General features: G+C 32.7%; 1 protein-coding gene across 1 annotated transcript in view; it reads left to right on the top strand.

Annotated features, from left to right (window-relative positions):
* The window catches only part of LOC136969363 (acylamino-acid-releasing enzyme-like), a 105,740-nt gene that overhangs the window by 4,398 nt on the left and 80,392 nt on the right, over nt 1–20,950 (top strand). The window contains exons 2-3 of the mRNA XM_067263495.1: nt 3,176–3,405; nt 8,710–8,800. Of these exons, the coding sequence (XP_067119596.1) occupies nt 3,176–3,405; nt 8,710–8,800 (321 nt within the window). The remainder of the gene's footprint in view (nt 1–3,175; nt 3,406–8,709; nt 8,801–20,950) is intronic.

Here is a 20,950-nt window from a genome sequence, read left to right on the forward strand (position 1 = left end):
GTGACACCACTGCAGAATCTTTAAAGTTAATTGCAGTCCCTTTGTTGATAAGTTTATAAATTTCTAAACTTTCTAAACATTTATGTCACGTCAGAGCCGTGGCTCTGATGTAACTTAAATATTATGCGTTCTATCAAAAGAAACATCAACATCACCATGACTTAAAACCATGGATCTGATCTGGTTTGATTTTTTGGAAATGCAGTCCACTTTTCATGAAGATATTGCATGAAACTTTGTTTTAGGTGGCAGTCATAAAGGACCTATTATCATCACACCTGAAACTCGTCTAAGTGTGATAATGTGTGATGATCTTAATAAACTTCAGTTGGTAACCATGCATTGTGGTTATACTTTCATATAGCCAGGTCCATAGATATTCAACTCAGGATCTGGAACTATGTTATAGCTTCTATATAGCTGTAGTTTACTATGATTATATTAGCTATGACTGAGTTACCAGCTGGAGTTTATTAAGATCATCATAAATTGTTGTCACATTCAAATGAATTTCAAGTGGGTTGATAGTAGGTCCTTTAGGACTGTTACCTACAACAAAGTTTTGTGTGATGTCTACAAGGAAATCAGAGAAATCTCCAACTTTAAAATCATATATAAAAGGAGCCCTACTGTCTTCTCATTACTCAGGAATGTAAGGATTCCACTGATGAGAAGTCTCTACCTGTGGTCTACTCAATTGCCTTACAAGAGGATAGAGTGAATTATTGCTAAAAATATGGAGTGACATTTAGATCTTTGGGCACTAGAATCAAGGATCAAGACACAATTAGGAAGTGTCTATGTACAACTGACTTGGTGGCCTTTGATTGTGACTGTGATGTTGATGTTTCTTTTGAGAGAGTGCATAATATTTAAGTTATGTCACTGTCATGGCTCTGACATGACTTAAATGTTTAGAAAGTTTAGAAATTTATAAACTTATCAACAAAGGGACTGCAATTAACTTTAAAGATTCTGCAGTGGTGTCACATGCTTTGAGAGCATTATTTAAAGTTTTATAGTTTACTTTATCACCATTTTGCTATATTTATGTTTTTACTCACAATATTTGAATGTACACTGTATTTATTTAATTATTTTAGTTTGTATTTAGTATTTTTCTTCTAATTATTTAGTCCTATTTACTATGTTTTAGTTTAATATATTTAAGCTCCTGTGCATGTGACTTGCTATGTGAGTTTGTATTTTTTGAATACTTGGAATAGCTATTGTTTTATGATTATAAAATAAGTGTTTAAGAATAGTTAAAGCAATAATGTGTACTTTTGGAATAAAAACTAGAAACAAAACAAGTGTGCATGAAAAAATAAACATAACTACAGAATAATGATTCTTTCTTTCTATATTCATTTTTAATGCTTTTGCATTAAAAATGGATATAGTTTAGCAAATAGTTTCTGTGATATCAATCCATTTGAAATTTATTTGAATGTGACAACATATATTTTATAGTTTTCTATATGATGTGATTAAAAGATCACATCATAAAAGAGTCAAAGATCCAAAAATGTATGTTACAATAATAATGTGTAAAACTTTTTTACATAAATTATACAGTATTCATATATATATAGAAACATGGACTCACATTAATAAGCAACTTTTATTATATAACAATAAATTATTAATTATTTCTAAGTATTGATAATACAAGAAATTGCCAATTGCCAAACAAAACAAAAAAATGATAATTTCTCATGAGAGAGCTAATTCCATATGGACAAGTTAAACAATCTGACATGCTACAAAATTTAAGATCTGTTTTATTAGATTTTATAGATTTCTAATCATCATCAGATTCTTAACTCAAAAAAGTAATGTATTTGAATAGAAAACAAATATTTAGGCATTTTTAGAATATTTAAAGTCTGATACATTTTTTCTGTTGAGAACTTGAAGTTGAGAGGATATAAAATAATTTTGAAAAGTTATTACCATTACTTTACTGAGATCATAAATATCATGATAGAAACAATAGTTAGACTTAAAAGTTATATATTTATTATTTCTTAGGTTCATTCATATATAAATAACAAAATATTGGTGTCTCATGTCCAGATGCAAAACTTTTGTTATAGAATAAAACAACACATTAGCCTTCCAGAAATGTACTGGTTTAATATCACACTAATATTTTGATCAACTAAACTGATCATCTCCAAGTGAAATTGAATTTTTAATACCATTAGAACAAAATATAGATGGAACATTTGAGGAAGAATGCATCTTTACAAGCATTTCAAAAATTAAAGCAAGAATAAACCATTCTTTAATATCTAATAGAATAACAAAAAATTTTTTTAAATTTTAAGAAAAAAATTTAAAATTACAGACCAAGTAATTATAACAGACTATTTTTAACAAGAACTGAAATTAAAATTAATTATTGTTAATGAGTGAAGATTTGTCAGGAATTGTTCTTCAAATACATCACCTCATATAATGCTTACATTTTGGATGCAGAAAATTGATACATTTGTCATTGGGCTACAGTTTGAAAAAATTGTAGACCTATAAATTCCCACTGTTGCTGTCTGCCTGTTTGTTCGTCTCTTCTTAATCTCGGGAACAAACTTAGATACATGAAAGTCAAGACCAGACATGGGAAGTTTAGGGGGTTGAGGTCCCAATTAATTATATATGAACTTCTGATGCAAACTGGAAGTCATGTTATTTCAATTCAAAACTTTTTTCCTGAAAGGACTTAAATAGATTGCAAAACTCCATTGCTAATAAAAAAGTATTATGCATATACATACATACATATATACAAGAAAGATATTGGCTGTACACAAAGTGTTTAGCCGGCAGAAAAGAAGGTAAGGGAAAGGGGAGGGGAAGAAGGATATCATGATTTTACAAGTTATTTATTGTAAAATCTTAATGGCATGCCTAATTAAAAATAATTAGGCATGTATCTAACAACAACTTGCTGAAGAACATTTTCAGAGTTGTCAGTTTGTTTGCTGGAAACTATTTGCTTGAGTCTAATGTGGAAAATTGTTGATTTCTACAGTTGTATAAACAAATTGTAAATACCCTATATAGTACTATATATTGTAAATTAAAATAGCATTGTATTTTTTTCTATAATAAATTTTTGAATTCTATTTTTAAAAATATTTTAAATTGTATATTATTTCAAATTTTTCAGTTAGAAGAATATATCAATTTATACAAAGAATGTTCAAGGATTCCTTCACCATTTTCTGCAGTGATTTTGCCCAATTCTAGTAATGATATTCATTTATGTTCTCTGTGGAATGTCAGAGATGTAATTAGAACAGAAACCATCCAAGTCAATTTAAACTACATTGGCAAAAAGAATTCAGACAGTAGTTTTTCTTTTGCTAAAGTAGGAAGTCCTGTTGAAATTGCTACAGAGTAAGTTTTAGAATAAAAAATTTTTTATAATTTTTAATATAATGTTATATCAGAAATATTTATAATTTCTGTGAGTTTTATTAAAGTAATTAATTCTCTTATAATGAGATATCATGCTAGAAACTTTTCTTATATAAATTAGACTATTTTATTTTTGAAAATACATTTTGATCTTTAATGGAATCTGCCTGTTTTTATTCAGAATGTAATTAAATTATCGTATTATATTTCATAATTTTACAATAAAGTGCATAAAACTTGGTATATATGTGTGTAATTAAGTTCTTTTATATTAGGGAAATATTTTAAACTTTACAGTACAGTCAAACCTGTTTTTATGCGCTCTTTTTATGTGCGATTTTTTTAATGTGCGATTTTTTTAATGCGAATTTTTAATTTGTGCGGTATAGTTGGCGACTAGTCTCGTGCGATTCGTCATGTCTAACGTTGACTTATTATAGCTAAATAAACTTATTATAGCATAAATGCACTTATTACAGTAATATTATTGCATTAATATGCGAAAAATGAAATAATTTACTTTTTAAGTCAACAAAACACCACCTGGACAAAAATATGTAAAACAGACGATAGACCAGACGATGCAGTCAAGTGCTGACATCTGTTGTCAATAAATTTTATTTCGTACGGTTTTGAGTTATTTTCTATGTGAGACTTTTTTTATGCGGTCCCTGTTGACCGCATAAAAAAATTATTTTTTAATTGTGTTGCGAAAACTATTATTTACAGCCATTCGTGAAGTTTCGTGAGATTTTTTTTAATGCGTTTTTTTTAATGCGGTCCCTATCCCCCGCATAAAAACAGGTTTGACTGTATATTTAAAACTGAATTAAAGTAATTATTATAGTAGACTTGCCTTAAAACAAACACTAATAAAATGAATTCTCTCATTAAAGCAAATTTTGTCATTGCCTTGGCAAAATTCTATTGTCACTTTAATTTTCATGCAAATAAAGCAAACAAAAATTTTACCAGAAATCATTAAACCAAATCATAAATTACTTTCACAACCTCCAAGAAATAACCCTATTTTCAATAATGGTTTCTTTTTACACTTTTTGACTTGAATGATAAAATGTGGTACTGTAATAAATGTTCCATTGTGAGTAAAATAGATTTTCTTCTCCTAGTATGTTAAGACAAGCTTGTATACAAAACTTTATTAAACTCCTTTTTAAACAAAATGCTGTAAACAATTCACATATCGTGTCTGTACTGCTCTTTTAGTGTAGCCTTAATGTTAGGGTCCTGTTCACTTGTAAACTGCCTTCTTATTCTTCTAACTCATTTTTTCTTCTTGTCAAGCTTAGCAGTGCTCCAAGAGATCTTTTTGTTCTTTGTCTGACCTCAGAGGCAGCGATGTAAGAATAAGTGATTGTTTCAGTGAATCTAGTGCCAGATTGTCTAAAATAGCTTGACAGTAATGATTGTGATGAGGGATGCCAGGTTAGGTGTTCCTGAAAATGTGACAAAAGTACTGCCAGTTAGTGTGTGCATCGTGGAAACTATCGGTAGAAGTATTACTAGAAGTAAGAATGTTTATGAATATTACCTATGGTCACTGGCAAAGTCTATATTCAGAAGTGTAACAGCAGCCAACCCTATGGGTAAAGTGCTTGTTATCTAAAATTAATTCAATTCAACTTTCTCCTGTTATACAGGAGTAGGTTGAAAGGGTGCTTGTGTTGAAAGAAGTGAGGTTAAGAAAGATCGTACATCAAGGGATAATTTCTGAAGTATTCAGAAAATAGGGGTTAAAGTTAAAAGATGCCTACTCCTTTAAATGGATGTGTTCCCGTCCAAACACATACTAGTTTGCATATCAGGTAGTGTGTACAATGATTTGAAAATCATTTAGAACATTAATTTAATATGATTTAACTTTACTTAGTAAATTAATTCAAAATATAATTTTTAGATTTTGATTGCCTATGAAGCCTTAACTTACTAAATTACATAACCTTGGCCTTGACTTTGAAAATCATTAATACAAATTTTTGATAAAGCAAACTAACTACTGTTCCTCTAGTGATTCTTATTAACTCAAGTTGACTGTATATAGATGTAGTTAGAAGTAATTATAAGAGTAATTATTATTGAATTATTACTTAAAGTTATTGTTATTAATTGGTAATTATTTTTGCTGTCAAACAAAATCAAAATATATCAATGCATGAAATATCAAATTTTATATAGTTTACTAACATATATAAGAAATATTTCTGAAGAAATTAACTAGAGAATGTAAGAATTTCTATCTTTAAACATGATATAAGAAAAATCAGATAAATTTTTTTTTCAGATAAATCACTATATTTTATAAATGATATTATTAACAGTTTTTATAGTACTTTTAATTACTTTTGAAATATTATTATTTAAACATTTTACTTTTATAATATTTTATAATAATAAATTTTTATACAGTTTTATAAATTTTATATTTTAAAATTTAATTTTACATTTTATTATTGATTATATTTAAATAGTTCTTAACAAAATATATTTTGTATAGTCGTTTTCTCTCTGTTTGTTATGTCTATATATATGTTCAAAAAATGATGATTATGTTAGAAACTTATCATTATCAGTATTTTTTCTATTTAACTATAAAGGTATGTACAGTGTATTGTGGTTGTCTATTAGAGATATAAAATATTAAGAAATATTAAATAGTTCTTAATATTTTACAAGCATCTATTTCTGTACAAATACAGAAAGAAAAAACTTTGCTTGCTTCTGTTTCTTATCTGTCATTTTAACACTCCAGCAACAGTCCGCAAAAAATTCACACTCATGAGACAAATTTTTCTTTGAGGCTTTGCCTCTGCAATAAAATGCAAAAATGGAAAATAGCATCCTCTGGCATTCTTGCCAGAATTCACAAAATAATACATTTAAGTAAAAGGTTAAAACATGATCAACAATATTAACATTTAATAAATATAAAAATATGAATTTACAAAGAAAAAAATTTTCTTGCTTTAAGTAAAAAAATATTAAGAAATATTTTAAATTATCTGATGCTATACTTTGTATAATTATGTTATTTTGAAAAATTTTGCATAAGATATTCTAAAATTGTATGTGGTAATATTATATATAACTTTTTTTTATGAGGATAAGTTAAACAAATTGAAACTGTTTGTTTTCCCCACATTTAAAGTATAAATTGATGTTGGATGTCACGCCAATCTTTTACTTAAGAAAGAGAAGAAACTATCACAACCTTCCAAAGGACTGCACAATAGTCCGTCCATCACTACAATTTTGTGGCTGCATCATTGCCAGCATTTGCTGCATTTTTAGACAACACGTGTTACTTTTATTGGTCCAAGTCTCAGGAGACTTCTATGCAATGACAGGGATGCCACTTCCATTCTAGAGAAGTCAAATGTATACTTTATCCCATTAGAAAACACATCTGGCATTTGCATCCACTATGTAGGAGATGTGGCAAGACAACTAGAATGTTGTCTTGCCAAGTCTCTGAACATCAACATTCCATCATGGTAGGCAGGTGTGACACTGAGCTAGCAAGGATGGTGTTATAACACCAACACACTGTGGAACCATGTGGCAATGCTTAGGTGTTGTGATCAAAGGAGTCTGGTGTATGTTTAAGAGGCCCTCCTCACCATATTGTTAAATCTATGCAACTCCTTCACACTTGAGTTGTCTGCAATGTGAGTCAACTTATATAAAAGACTGAAACATCATCTCTAGCTTCACTCTCGGCACTTAATCTACTCATTATGGCATATGCATGTTACCACCATGCACCCTTTAATTTAAATTCTTTATGTTTGTTTATTCTAAATACAATTTTGTTCTGAAGGTCTAAAGCCATTAATTTTAATTTGAAAAGTTTGTTCAAAAGGTTTGTTTGTGTTTATATCTGCCTGAGGATGGTGTCTTATGTCAAAAGCGCCAGCGAATAAAGCGGTATTTAATGTATTTAACGCCTTTTATGACAGTTTCTTCTCTTTCTTAAGTAAAAGTATAACACTAGGGTTTCTCATTTCCCGGTCTTTTGCTTGTCCCGGGATTTCAAGAAAAAAGTGAACTGTTTTTCGGATCCCAGGAAATCTTGGGATATAATTAATTATTTTTAAGATATAAAATAAATCTTGAAATGATATAATTATTTTTCATTTTTTTAAGTAATTTAATATGTTCTGCAACCTCCAAAATAATAATATTAATAATGCTGTGTAAAATATGTATTAAAAATTACCTTTGAATTATGTAGAAATTTTCACAATTAGAAAAAAGTTTATTAAAGTTTGTTGGAAACTGCTTACAACAAAAAATAAAAATAAAAATGCCCTTGAATTGAGTTGAAAATTTAAAGAAAGAAAAATGAACTTAGATCAAACTTCTAATTTAGAAGGTAATTTATGTTTTTTAAATAAAGCATAATACAAAATATTATTGTAAATTTTTATAATAAGATTTTAAAAAGCAAAAATAGTCAATACTCTGATCACTCAATCTGGTTCTTATTTTAGTAATGAAAAGTCCTGCTACTGAGAATGCCTTTCCCGATTCAATTGATGTGGGTGGAATCATCTTTAATGCATTTAATAGAAGACAGATGTTATGTGTTTTTTCACCTCTGTAACCTGAAAGATTTCTAGTTTGTTTTTGAGATTGTAGTAACTTCTTTTGCTTTTTAGTATTCTTGATTTGTCTACCTTGGCTGTGGCTGCTTTAATAGTGGCATCAAGCTTATATCTTGATAATTCAGCAGTTCGTTTGTCTTTAATAATCAGATTTATGAAGAAAAATGTCATACTTGCATACTTCATACTCTTTTGTATCTTTGCCCAATTTGCTCAACCTAGCATAATGCAATTATTGAAGCTATTGGGCATGGTTAAAAATTAAGACAGCATAAGTCCAATTATTCCATTCTGACAAGTAAAGAATTTTCAGAGTTCTGCCACAAATAGGCTACATATTGATTATTAACAATCTGTGACATGCCATAACAAGCAAAAATTTAAAAAAACTAATAATCAGGTTTAAAATTAATAAATACAAATGTATTCTGACGGTTTGAGTCAAAGGAGGGGCTACTACATGTCTAAGGATTGGCAGAAATAAGAGTAAGAGTGTACTGAATTCTAATGGAATACTTTAAAAAAGATTGCAGTCACTATGCCCCAGAATAGTTATCATGTGATAAAAAACGTCACTCAATTTATTTTTACTCATCCTCATAACTATTAAAAAAATGTTTTTATTATTAATATTTTACTAAATTACTATTAATTTCAGATCATTATGTTCTTACTCTCCATCGAGAGCATTATATGCAGTTTTAAGGAAAATTAATAGTAAGAAGGGAGAAGAAAAACAGTTTATTGAGGTATGCACTGTTTTATTATTATTATTATTGTTGTTGTTTTTGTTTTTGTTTTTGTTGTTGTTTTTGTGAGTATACTCGGTTGACACCAGTGGCTGTTTACTATGCCGGATCATGAGTCAAGGCATAGTAACCAAAACAAAACAGAAATTAAAAAAGTGTGTCAGTGTGTAGGTCTTTATTCAGGAATTTCCTAACAATATGACATGTATTCAATATAGTGGTCTTCTGTAGTGTGATGTATGTGTTTTTATTCAATTGTAATGTTCCCAGGCTTTTGTGTAGTGTGTGTGGGATGACACCTGTAGAGGAAAGACAGGTACAATAAGCACCCTATCCATTCTCCACAGATGCCTTATCTCCTGGGTAAGTTCCGTGTACTTGCTGATTTTTTCAGTTCATATGTTTTGTATATTGTGAGTGTTTGGAATGGATATGTCTATAATGTATGTGATTTTATTGTGTTTTGTCAATGAGTGTGATGTCTGGTCTGTTGTGGTAAATTGTTTTATATGTCCAACTCACATCAATCAAACGTACTGGATGAATGTACTTCTTCTGATATAGCCTTAATCCTTCCAGATAATTTCTTTTACGTTTGTTCTAACGTTTTCGGCCCACCCTGGGCCATCTTCAGGAATATAATGAATGAACGTGTAGAATTAGAACGTATACATCGAATGCCTTCCGATTCAAATTACTGTGAAACGGTTAAATTTGTTGAAGGAACATTCTCTCGTGCTATGACGCTAAGGCACGTGAGAAAATCTCGGTGAAAATTTACTACATAATCGTTAAAATGAATGCTTTACGACTCAAATATCTTGTGATTTCCCTTCATAGCAGTATTTCCACGCTTGTGAAATGCTAGCCGCATCTTTATAGTTAACGCATGTGTTTTTCAATCCAGCCTTGTAAATTTCTAGTGTTTCCATTATTCTAAGCTGGTCTGTGCGGTGGGTGAGTCTTATGATACGAGCATTTCCTAGATCCGCAGTGATACCAGGTTCCGTAGTTGCCCGCGCCAGGGCGGTGGTATATTTGCGTTTCTCTATGTCGTACCGGTGTTCCTTCAACCGTTGTTGCAGGGAGCGTTTGGTAGAGCCTACATAGACCATGTTATTATTAAATCTGCTGTCCCACATAGGGATCTCATACACTCCTGGAGCGTGATTTAAGTCTATTGGGTCCTTTCCATTGCGGAGTAGGTCATATACCGATGGTGGCCTACAATATGCCATCTTGGTTTTTGTGATGTTTGAAATTTGTCTATATATTCCATCAAGGTGGCTGTTATAAGTTACAACTTTCCATCCTTATGCATTCACGCACAATTCGAAGTATGAGGATACCTTAACGGAACTCAGACACATACAACAAATGGCAACTATGCATGGGTACAGCAAGAACCTAATATATAACATCGCACGCACGTGCGCGCAGGGGAACAAAAACAACAGGCACGCAGAAGTGGTGGGGCCGGAGGATAACAACATAAGGAGGAAAGTTGTAACTTATAACAGCCACCTTGATGGAATATATAGACAAATTTCAAACATCACAAAAACCAAGATGGCATATTGTAGGCCACCATCGGTATATGACCTACTCCGCAATGGAAAGGACCCAATAGACTTAAATCACGCTCCAGGAGTGTATGAGATCCCTATGTGGGACAGCAGATTTAATAATAACATGGTCTATGTAGGCTCTACCAAACGCTCCCTGCAACAACGGTTGAAGGAACACCGGTACGACATAGAGAAACGCAAATATACCACCGCCCTGGCGCAGGCAACTACGGAACCTGGTATCACTGCGGATCTAGGAAATGCTCGTATCATAAGACTCACCCACCGCACAGACCAGCTTAGAATAATGGAAACACTAGAAATTTACAAGGCTGGATTGAAAAACACATGCGTTAACTATAAAGATGCGGCTAGCATTTCACAAGCGTGGAAATACTGCTATGAAGGGAAATCACAAGATATTTGAGTCGTAAAGCATTCATTTTAACGATTATGTAGTAAATTTTCACCGAGATTTTCTCACGTGCCTTAGCGTCATAGCACGAGAGAATGTTCCTTCAACAAATTTAACCGTTTCACAGTAATTTGAATCGGAAGGCATTCGATGTATACGTTCTAATTCTACACGTTCATTCATTATATTCCTGAAGATGGCCCAGGGTGGGCCGAAAACGTTAGAACAAACGTAAAAGAAATTATCTGGAAGGATTAAGGCTATATCAGAAGATGTTTTATATGTGATTATGGCTCTGCCATAGTACATTTTGTGGATGTTTTCCAATATTGTCTGTGGAATGTATTTGTAGTATGGTTTATGGTTTGTGGATGTCTAATAATTTGTGTTTGTTTGCAAGCTGTTGGTGTATTATATTTGCTACTTGATTATGTCTGTGTAGATAATCTGTCTGTGCCAGGAGCTTGCAACCAGAAATGATGTGTTGTATAGTTTCTGGCATGATGTGACATTTTCTGCATGTGTCATTTGTGAGTATTGTATCTTCTGTAGTTTTTAGTATTTATGACCTGATTCTGTATGGCAATCATGAATCCTTCAGTCTCCCCAAAGAGACATCCCTGAGCTAACCAGCTGTTTGACAGTTTTGTCAACAAAATCCTGGGCCAGGCCATAGGATGCCTGCCATGGAGTGCCTTTTGAACCCATGATTGCTTAATGGCGTCTATGCTTTTTATATATTGTGAGTGTAAATTTAATGGTGCGTTATTTATAGAAAAACTCTGCAGTGTCTGTATTTGTTTGTAGTGAAGGCTAACTATGTCAATCAGGCCACATTCACCATCTTTACATGGAAGGTTCAATCTTTCTATGGCAGATTTAGGATGATGATGTTTATGCTTAGTGTTGTTCTTGTTTTCGTTTAGAGTTGCTCGAGATCTGTGTGAGTCCAATGTATAACTGCAAAAGAATAAGTGAGTACTGGGATGACATATGTGTTTATTGCTTTAACTGTGTGTTTTGCATTTAACTGTGTTCTGAGAATAGCATTTAACCTACTTTGGTATTCTTTAATTAATCTTTGCTTTATTTGTGTATGTTCTGTTAGTTTGGCCTGTTGGAATCCTAAATACTTATAGAACTCGCCCTCTTCCATGGATTCAATAACGTCTCCATTTCCAAGTGCAAAATCTTCTTTCTTCAGGATTCCTTTTTCTATGTGAAGTGTTTTGCATTTATCTAGGCCAAACTCCATTTGTATGTCCTTGGTGTATGAATGTGTAATTTGTAGGAGTTGATAAAGTTGTTTTTGTGTGGATGCGTAAAGTTTTATGTCGTCCATGTACATGAATATGACTGTAAACTGTGTTATTTTTTCATGTCTGATATTGTGTGTTGTTTAACATGTTGGATAATGGGTTCAAGGCTAGGCAGAACCAGAGAGGAGGACTCAAGGAATCTCCTTGAAAAATTCCTTGCTTAGTAAATATTTGGTTTGTTTGTATGGAAGTGTTATGAACCCTGAGATGTAATGTTGTTCTCCAGTGCTGCATAGTGTTTTGAAAGAACGCAATGAGTGATGGATGTATTTTGTACATGTGTAGAATACGTAGCAGCCAACTGTGTGGAACACTGTCGAATGCTTTTCTGTAGTCTATATATGTTATGTGTTGTTTGTGTGCTTGCCATAGAATGACTGAAACTATGAGTAACTGTTCTTTGCATTCCCTGTGATTTCTACAGCAACCTTTTTGTTGTTCTGTAAGAATGTTGTGTTTTTCAACATGTTTGTATATTTTGTTTGCGATACAGGATGTCAATAATTTGTAGAGTGTTGGAAAACATGTAATTGGTCTGTATTGTGTGGGGTCTGTGGTATTGTTGTTTTTAGGTTTCATGTAGGTGATGCCCTGAGTAAGAAATTTTGGCATGTCTAGTGGATTGATGATGATGTGTGTTAGGTGTTTAGCTAGTTCCTGGTGCAGTGATGTAAACTTTTTGTACCAGAAATTATGAATGTTGTCTACACCAGGTGTCTTCCAGTTGTGTGTTCTGTTAACAGAGTAGTGGATGTCGTGTACGTTTATTTCAGCACAGGGCATAGTTGGTATGTTATGCAAGCTTTGTTCTCCTCCTTGATCCAGCCAGCATCAGCATTGTGGGTAACAGCACTGGACTAAAGAGAAAACCAGTAAGTTGTGAGTTCTTCTTCTGTTAGTGTGCCACTGTGCTGTGTATCAGTGTTTGTTTTGGTACTGATTTGTCTGTAAAAGAGTTTTTCATTGTTTGTGAATAATTTATTTTGTTGTTTTCGTAGTGAACATGTTTTGTATCGTTTGAGTCTACCTGCTTTGGCTGCGAGTTTTTATTTTAGTGTGTCGATGTATTCTGTGATGTTTGTGTGTTTTGATTTTCTTGAAAATGTTTTTGAATTTTCTTTAATTTGGGTGTCATGTTGTATTTAGTGTATTGTGTCAGCCAGCCTAATTGCTGTCTAATGTCATTTATTTGTGTTTCTATTCTTCTCTGCCAGGCAGGTTTGTAATAGAACTGTGTTTTGTGTGTATCTGTCTGAAATTGTATTTTCAGTCCATAGTGTGTCACTTCTATGACTGCCCCAGCATAAACTAATGTATGAATGTCTGAGAGTGTAGAAATTGAATGAATGTAGTGTGGTAGTAAGTGAATGTTTACATAATTTAGTGTTTCCTACTACCTTTGATGTGTTGATTTTTGGTATTTGTGGTCGTTTTATGGGATCTGTACCTGTGTATTTAGTGAGTGTATTCACTAAATCTATGTCTATGTTATCAGTGATGGATGAGGAAGTATCTGTAGTATCATTAGTGGTAGTTGTTGTATGTGTGCTATTATCAATGCTTGTTGTTGGATTATCCTGACAGGTTACGTGATCTTCATTAATGTTAGATGTTTCTGTCTGTTGATGTACTTGATCAGCAACCTGTTGTTTGATAAGTTCAAGTGTTGTTTGTGGGATAAGGTTGTTGTGTATAATTGTTCTTTTTTGATCAACAACCCTTTGTTCAATAACAGTGAGGTGAAGATATTGTTTTATGAATCTATGGTGTAGTTGTTGTCTGTATGCTGTCATGTTTGTTTCGAGTTTTGTGATGGTGTAGTAAATACGGGTGATAAACTCATTCATTTCTATTGTCCATTTTATCCGTCAGTGTGGTTTTCCAGCAGTGAGGGCATTGCAGTAGCCATGCTTGAGCTGGTGCAGCTTTTGCACCGGTAACCAAGGGAGACTGTGGCCTATTTTTCTATCATGAGCCTCTGCCTAACCCATGAACACAGACCTTGTTAACCCGGACGACGTCTGAGCCAGTGTCATATTTAGATCTGGTTACTACCATGATAAATATCTCCACAGAAAGTGGGTGTGGTCACTCTTAGCTTCATTTCTCCCCATAGACCTTACTGGCATGGGTGTCCCTACCAGAGCTTGTGTTCTAGCCTGCATTGCTCTATGGTTCAGTAAAATTACTGGGCTCTCCCACCACGACCAGGTGGTGACCACGGGAGAGTTATTATTTTTTCTTTTTTTTCTTTTTTAAGAAGCCCGCTTTTACTACAAATTAAATGTTTTAAGACAGACAGATTTTCATCTTCAGATCCAGAGTCAAAATTTATAATTAAGAATTTCTGTATAAGTAAGAATTTTGAACAAAGTTTGAACTAAAATAGAACAGAATTGCTAAATTATTTAAATTCAAAATCCACAAATTTTTAACAAGTTTGACTGTTGTATATTTATATAGCAAACTAATAAAAATATATGAAAAATATTACAGAATAATGTCCATTCATATGTTGCATTGATTAGTAACAAAACCTATGAGATGGAGCAGAAATATATTGGTTAGACCTTGGTCTTTTATTGAGTATATTATAACCCAAATCCGCAACTATTGTCCAACTAAAGCCAAATATTATCGGGCTAGAAATGGCTATAATATTAATAATTTATAAGACAATTTGGCACTAGAGTTGGGTGTTAAGTGCCATCTCTTAATAAGTTTAATAATTATAATTTTAATAATTTAATTTTAAATAATTTAGAAGTACTGGAAGAAAAGAATCGGCGCAGAGCGAGACTCAAACCTGCAACTCCTGCTTACTGTGCAGATGTGTTGCTAATTATACTACCCGGACTTCTGGTTCAATCTTCCCTTCCAGTATATATAAGTTTACATTATAACCATCAACAGTTATTATGTTAGCAGTTGTATATAAAAACACTGGATCGTCAAGGTTTTTCGTGTAAGAAAGAATTAAGTTTCATCCAGTCTACAGGAAGAAGTATAGTAGTTATTTACAACGCTGGCTGGGGACACATCCAGCGCCCACGTCTTGTAAACATCTCCCAAGGCACTCAACCCCCCCTCTGGGCTGATTCTTCTTCCAGTACTTCTAAATTATTTAAAATTAAATTATTAAATTTATTAAGAGATGGCGCCTAATGCCTAACTCTAGTGCAAAATTGTTTTATAAATTATTTATATTATAGCCGTTTCTAACCTGATAATATTCTGCTTTAGTTGGATGATAGCTTTAAAATATATCAGGTTTGATGATGATGTTTATCCAAATCCACAGATCTAACAGATGATAACATTGTCCAGAGTGACCATAACAAGACGTTTGGAAAGGGACAATTCTTGAAGAATAACTTATTCCTTAATCACTGCCATATGAATAAAGTTAATACTTGATTGCTTTCTGTTCTCTCAATTGGTTGTATGTTCCTTGGAACCAAGCATAAAATTGCTATTGAGAACTTATCATACAGAAACACTCCTCTTGGTGGAAATGGTAGATCTTTATTTTATATTTTTTACAAAGGATATGCATTTTGGGCCATATGCCCCTCTTCAGTCCTTATTTTGTATAATGGTAAAACTAAAAATATATAACTAATGGTGACTATTGTAATAACTAATTGTTAAAAATGTGGGATAAAACAAGTTAAACTATAAAATAAAATTTAAAAACTTTTGTTAAAATGTAGACAAAATTGACCAATAAAAAGAGTAAGACATAAAACTGTAAAACCAAAAAAACTGGTTAAAAGACAAGCTCATTCTTAACAATTACTTATTCCAGTAGTCTTCATTAGTTATATATTTTTAGTTTTACCATTATACATAATAAGGACTGAAGAGGGACATATGGCCCAAAATGCATATTGTTTGTAAAAAAAAATAGAAAATAAAGATCCACCTTTTCCATCAAGAAAAGTGTTCCTGTATGACAAGTTCTCAGTAGCTATTTTACGCTTGGTTCCAAAGAACATACAACCAATTAATAAGGTTGTTTTGATGAGTCTTTGTAGAATAAAAACTACCATTGGACTTCTTGATGGCGAAAACGTTAATAGTTCAAAGATGCCTAACTAAGATGATTGCCAATAAGAGAGAAAGTGTACAGAATGTGGTAAATTTTCAAGTACTGGATTTAGAACTAAAGAATGAAGAAATAATGGAATATTTCTGGTTACAGCAGATAGAACAAGCTATATAATGAAAAACAGACTGGTTAAGGTTGAAACAGAGAGCAAAACACATTAAAAAATGAAATGAAATGAATTCAGTCCAAGATGGAATAGTTCCTTCAAGGAAGTATTTCACTCATTCTCTAGGGAACTCAACTCCTTGTCTGGTACCTGTTACCGGTGCTTGATGTTTGTTGGCAATTTCAGTGTACAATTTAATGTAGGGATTAAATGTGATAGGGACACGAGTTTCACCGTCTGGTCCATTGTCAGTGGTTGTACGAATGGCGGAGGCATGTAGTGTACAGTGGTAACACTCAATCAAACAATGGGTCAGATTAGGGTAGCTGTGCTTGGTTGCAATCCTCTTAATGTGGGTTAATTCAGTGGCTAGAGCTTGTGGGGTAGATGAATGAGAAAATGCCCTCCTAACCAATGCATTAAATTCTGCTGTCTTGTAGGGGAATGAGTCACACAAATCTACAAGGATTTACATAGAGGCTGCACAAGGTTTGTGGTATACCGATGTGTAGACAGTTGACCCTTCGACTTTAATGTTTATCTCTAGGAAGTGGACCTCTGTGGTGTTAGATTGTTCAACCTCTACGGTTAAGCCATAAGGATTGTCATTAACAGTTTGTACGAATGCCATTATGTCTGGTACAGTCTTCCACAAAATGATGATGTATATATACCTCTTATATAAAAGGATGTTTGGGAGGTATCATGGAAGGATCTTGTGTTCTAAGTGTCTAATAACCATTTTGCAAAGGTCCCCAGATACTGGGCTACCCATGGGGGACTCCCCATTTTTGCGTGTAGACTGTACAACCACCAACAATGGACCAGACAGTGAAACTCGTGTCCCTGTCTCACATTTAATCCCTACATTAAATTGTACACTGAAATTGCCAACAAACACTTCATGTGGATAACATACAGGAGATTTTCAACGATCTTTGACATCCTCACAATGGAAAGACTCTTCCAACCATAACAGACTCACTGGCATTTACTCCATCCCTCTTAAGGACAACAGATGTGACAGGGACCTTATTTGTATCGAATCCACCAAACATTCCTTAGCAATCAGAATATGTGAACACCAGGCAGACCTTCAGCACGGAAGACACGCAGGGCCCTTCCTATTTATGCCTCTGATCCTGATATTGAGACCGCATTTAACCAAGCCAAGGTCATCTTAACTATGCCTCATCCTGAACACATAAGATGGTTGGAGGCCATATCTATTTACAGAGCAAGCCACAATGCCACGTTCGTCAACAAAAAAGATGAGCTAAATTTATTGGTTGCATGACAGGCCCTTATGGACGCCAACCTTTAACGGCCATCATCTACACACAAAATGTGCATGACCTTCGTAATGACTTTCATCAGGCATATGTTTGATTTTTTTTAATTTGAATATTCACATTCTAATTTTGTGTTCCATTGATTATTCGGTATATTTCACCTGAAGAAGAACTATTCAACAGTTCGAAAATGTTACTGATAAACTTTAATTATTCACAGAACACACTGGTAACAGGTACCAGAAAAGGTGATGAGTTACATCCCCGGTGTTGATGTGTTGTTGACGTTGATGTTTAACTCTAGGGAACATAAATATATACTGAAGATGATAAAAGCTCATTTTATAGTTAATATCTGTGCAGAGTTAGATGAAGCCTCCAAATTTCTATCTGCTAGAGAGCAATTAGTAACCAAATCAGCCGTGGCTAGAAATTAATTAGATGTACATGAATAGCAATAGTTTCTGATTACGATAATTTCAATATCTAGGTGCTTACAGTAATTAGAAAAGTTAAACAGTGGAGAGATGAAAATTATGGAATTTTTAGATCCATTGGCCAACCAATCCGGAGCTGGATGAATAGCTCTCCATCGAGTTCACCTCAGTTAGCATACCTGTCCCAACTTGTCTAGGATGACTTGCTAACCGACCCTTTCCGGAAAATGTGTTTTGACAAGTGAAAGCTTGAATTAGCTTGTCACTTCTTGATAGGCCTTCTTGACAGTGATATTTTTATTAAAATGTTGATAAAAATATAATACTGGTGATAGCAAGTGGCAATAAATCCCTAGTCCACTTATTTTGGCATTCAGCATGAAATTGAACCATAGAACATAGGAACAGTTGCCATAGAAAAAACAATTGAATGTGCACTGGGAGTCCCATGCATCACACACCTAGTTACTTCATGTGTCACACAGTAAGTTCAGGCAGAAAAGTAGAAAAGTGACATTGAGCACCGAAGGCAGTTTTCATGCATGCCACCCAGCGTTTCCAGATTGAGAATTTTTTATTGACTGACACAAAATTTGGGGAATTTTTGGAATGACTTTTTTCACTTTGATCTTTTTTCAGTAGACTAAAACAAAAATTTTGACATAACAAAACATGTAAAATATTGTTTAAACATTATGATCAAATGTATTACTCAGAATTATTCATTAAAAAACTATTTAAAAATGATTCCTTTTGCTAACAAGGAGAGGGCCAGATGTTGGGTCTCCCATTTGAATGAAACATAGTGAACATAGCCCTAAATACAAACAACTCCAAATAATAGGACTCACTTCTCAAGCATTTTCAAAAATTAGGCCTCTGAAAATTGAGTGTTTCGCTTATAAGTCTGAAACTTTTACATCCATGACCAGAAATAGCTGAGTGGATAAGATGCTAGGCACTGGGGCTAGATGATGTAAGTTCAAACTTTTGCAATTTTAGTTTTTTGTGTGTGACATAATTATTTAACCATATATTTAGCATTATTCTTACTATTATTATTCCTCACATTTAAAGTTTATAAAACAAGATTAAACAGTGTGATGCTATTTTCTGTTCAGCAAAGACAAGTCTTTGTAGATTTAATTCTTTTATGTCATTAAATAAAACTTTTATAGCTTTACATTTATTTTCAGATATTTTTGTTTGTGATTACATACTGTGTCATTACAAGTGAATAAACTTCAGATGTTACTACACGTGGACAAAAAGACAAGTGATATGAAAATAGGCTAGCATAGTTTCAATGTTTTAGTTTTTTAATTGTTAATATTATGGACAATTTTCTCATGTTTGTTACACTTGAAATATATATAACAATACTACCATATCTGAAAATAAATATGAAGAAATAAAACTTTTATTTAATAATGTAAAAAAGTTAAATCTACAGAGACTTGTTTTTGCTAAACAGGAAATGATGTGACAATTTTTAATCTCTTGTTTTATAAATTTAAATGTGGGGTATAGTAATAGTAATAATAATGTTAATGATACAATAAAATAATAAAATAATTATATTACATACAGTAAGACTTTGTTTAGTGCTTTCTCGATTAACACTGATTTGATATAACGCAATCCACTTGAAGCCAAAAAAAAACTCAAAATTTATGCTGATTCAAATTATTGTGGCATTTCATTTATTCGTATATAATACAATTATTCCTGAACATGAAGTAATCAACAAAAGGTGGCGATTTTGTTGTAGTGCTGTACTTTCCCTAAATCTATGTTTGTTCGGTGCAGTTTTGAAAAAAAATATAACATCATGGATGCCATAGACAATATCGACTTTGCTTGGCAAGAATTAAGTGATAAATGCATGAACGGAGTGTGGAACAAGGTATGGCTTGAGGTATCCAAGGATTCTCAATTTTGTCAATGATAGGCGATAAGCCCATCATTGACAAAATTGTCAACGTAATCAAGGACTAGGAGATGTAGGTGATCAGGATATTGAGGAGTTACTGCAGGTTTCAGGTGAGAGCCTTACCAACGACAACCTTCAAGAACTGGCAGAACAAGGAATTCATCTAGAACTGGAAAATAGTGATTTTAAAAATGAAGAACCCAAAAGACTTGCTATGTATTTCCTTAGTAAAAATATGGTAATAATAACAGAAATTGTTGATCAAATTGTAGCGAATGATCCAGATTTTGAAAGGACCGCAAAAGCAAGATGAAGCATTTTGGATACAATTTCCTGCTACCAACATTTGCTTAACGAAAGAAAAAGAAAGTGACAAATGACACTAGATGACTTCATTGCAAAAAAATCAAGAATTTCAGAAGAGCAAGTACCTTCATCACAAAAATGAACTTTATAAGCAAATACATCAACAACTGCCGTAAATGATCGGGCTAAAATTTGGTTAAATGATTATAGATTAGAAATTTAGCCTGATCATTTACGGCAGTTGTTTGTGTATTTGCTTATGATATCGGGTTTCATTTGATGTATGTTTGTATGAACTTTATATTTCTGTGTGCATATGTTTGTGTTAAGTAACATATATTATTATGCAAATTAAAATAATTTGAAGTAAAATTTGTTTACTTTTGTCACGTGTTCTCTTTTCCCATTTACTATGTGTTAAAATGACCTTGTTTAACGCTGTTTCATTTAGTGCTTTGTTATCTAGGAATGCATCCTAAGCACTAAATGAGGTCTTACTGTATTAAAAAAAATACCTAAACTAAACTAATATTCTGAAAATTTAAACCTACATTGTCTAGCTTCAGTGTGTAGCATTCTATTATCAATCAGAGATGTGAAACTAATACTTATAAGCTAAACACTCAATTTTCAGAAGCCTGTTTTTCAGAAATGCTTGAGAAG

Source organism: Centruroides vittatus, unplaced genomic scaffold (assembly GCF_030686945.1).
Source record: "Centruroides vittatus isolate TY-2023 unplaced genomic scaffold, ASM3068694v2 contig_1777, whole genome shotgun sequence".
Taxonomy (NCBI): domain Eukaryota; kingdom Metazoa; phylum Arthropoda; class Arachnida; order Scorpiones; family Buthidae; genus Centruroides; species Centruroides vittatus.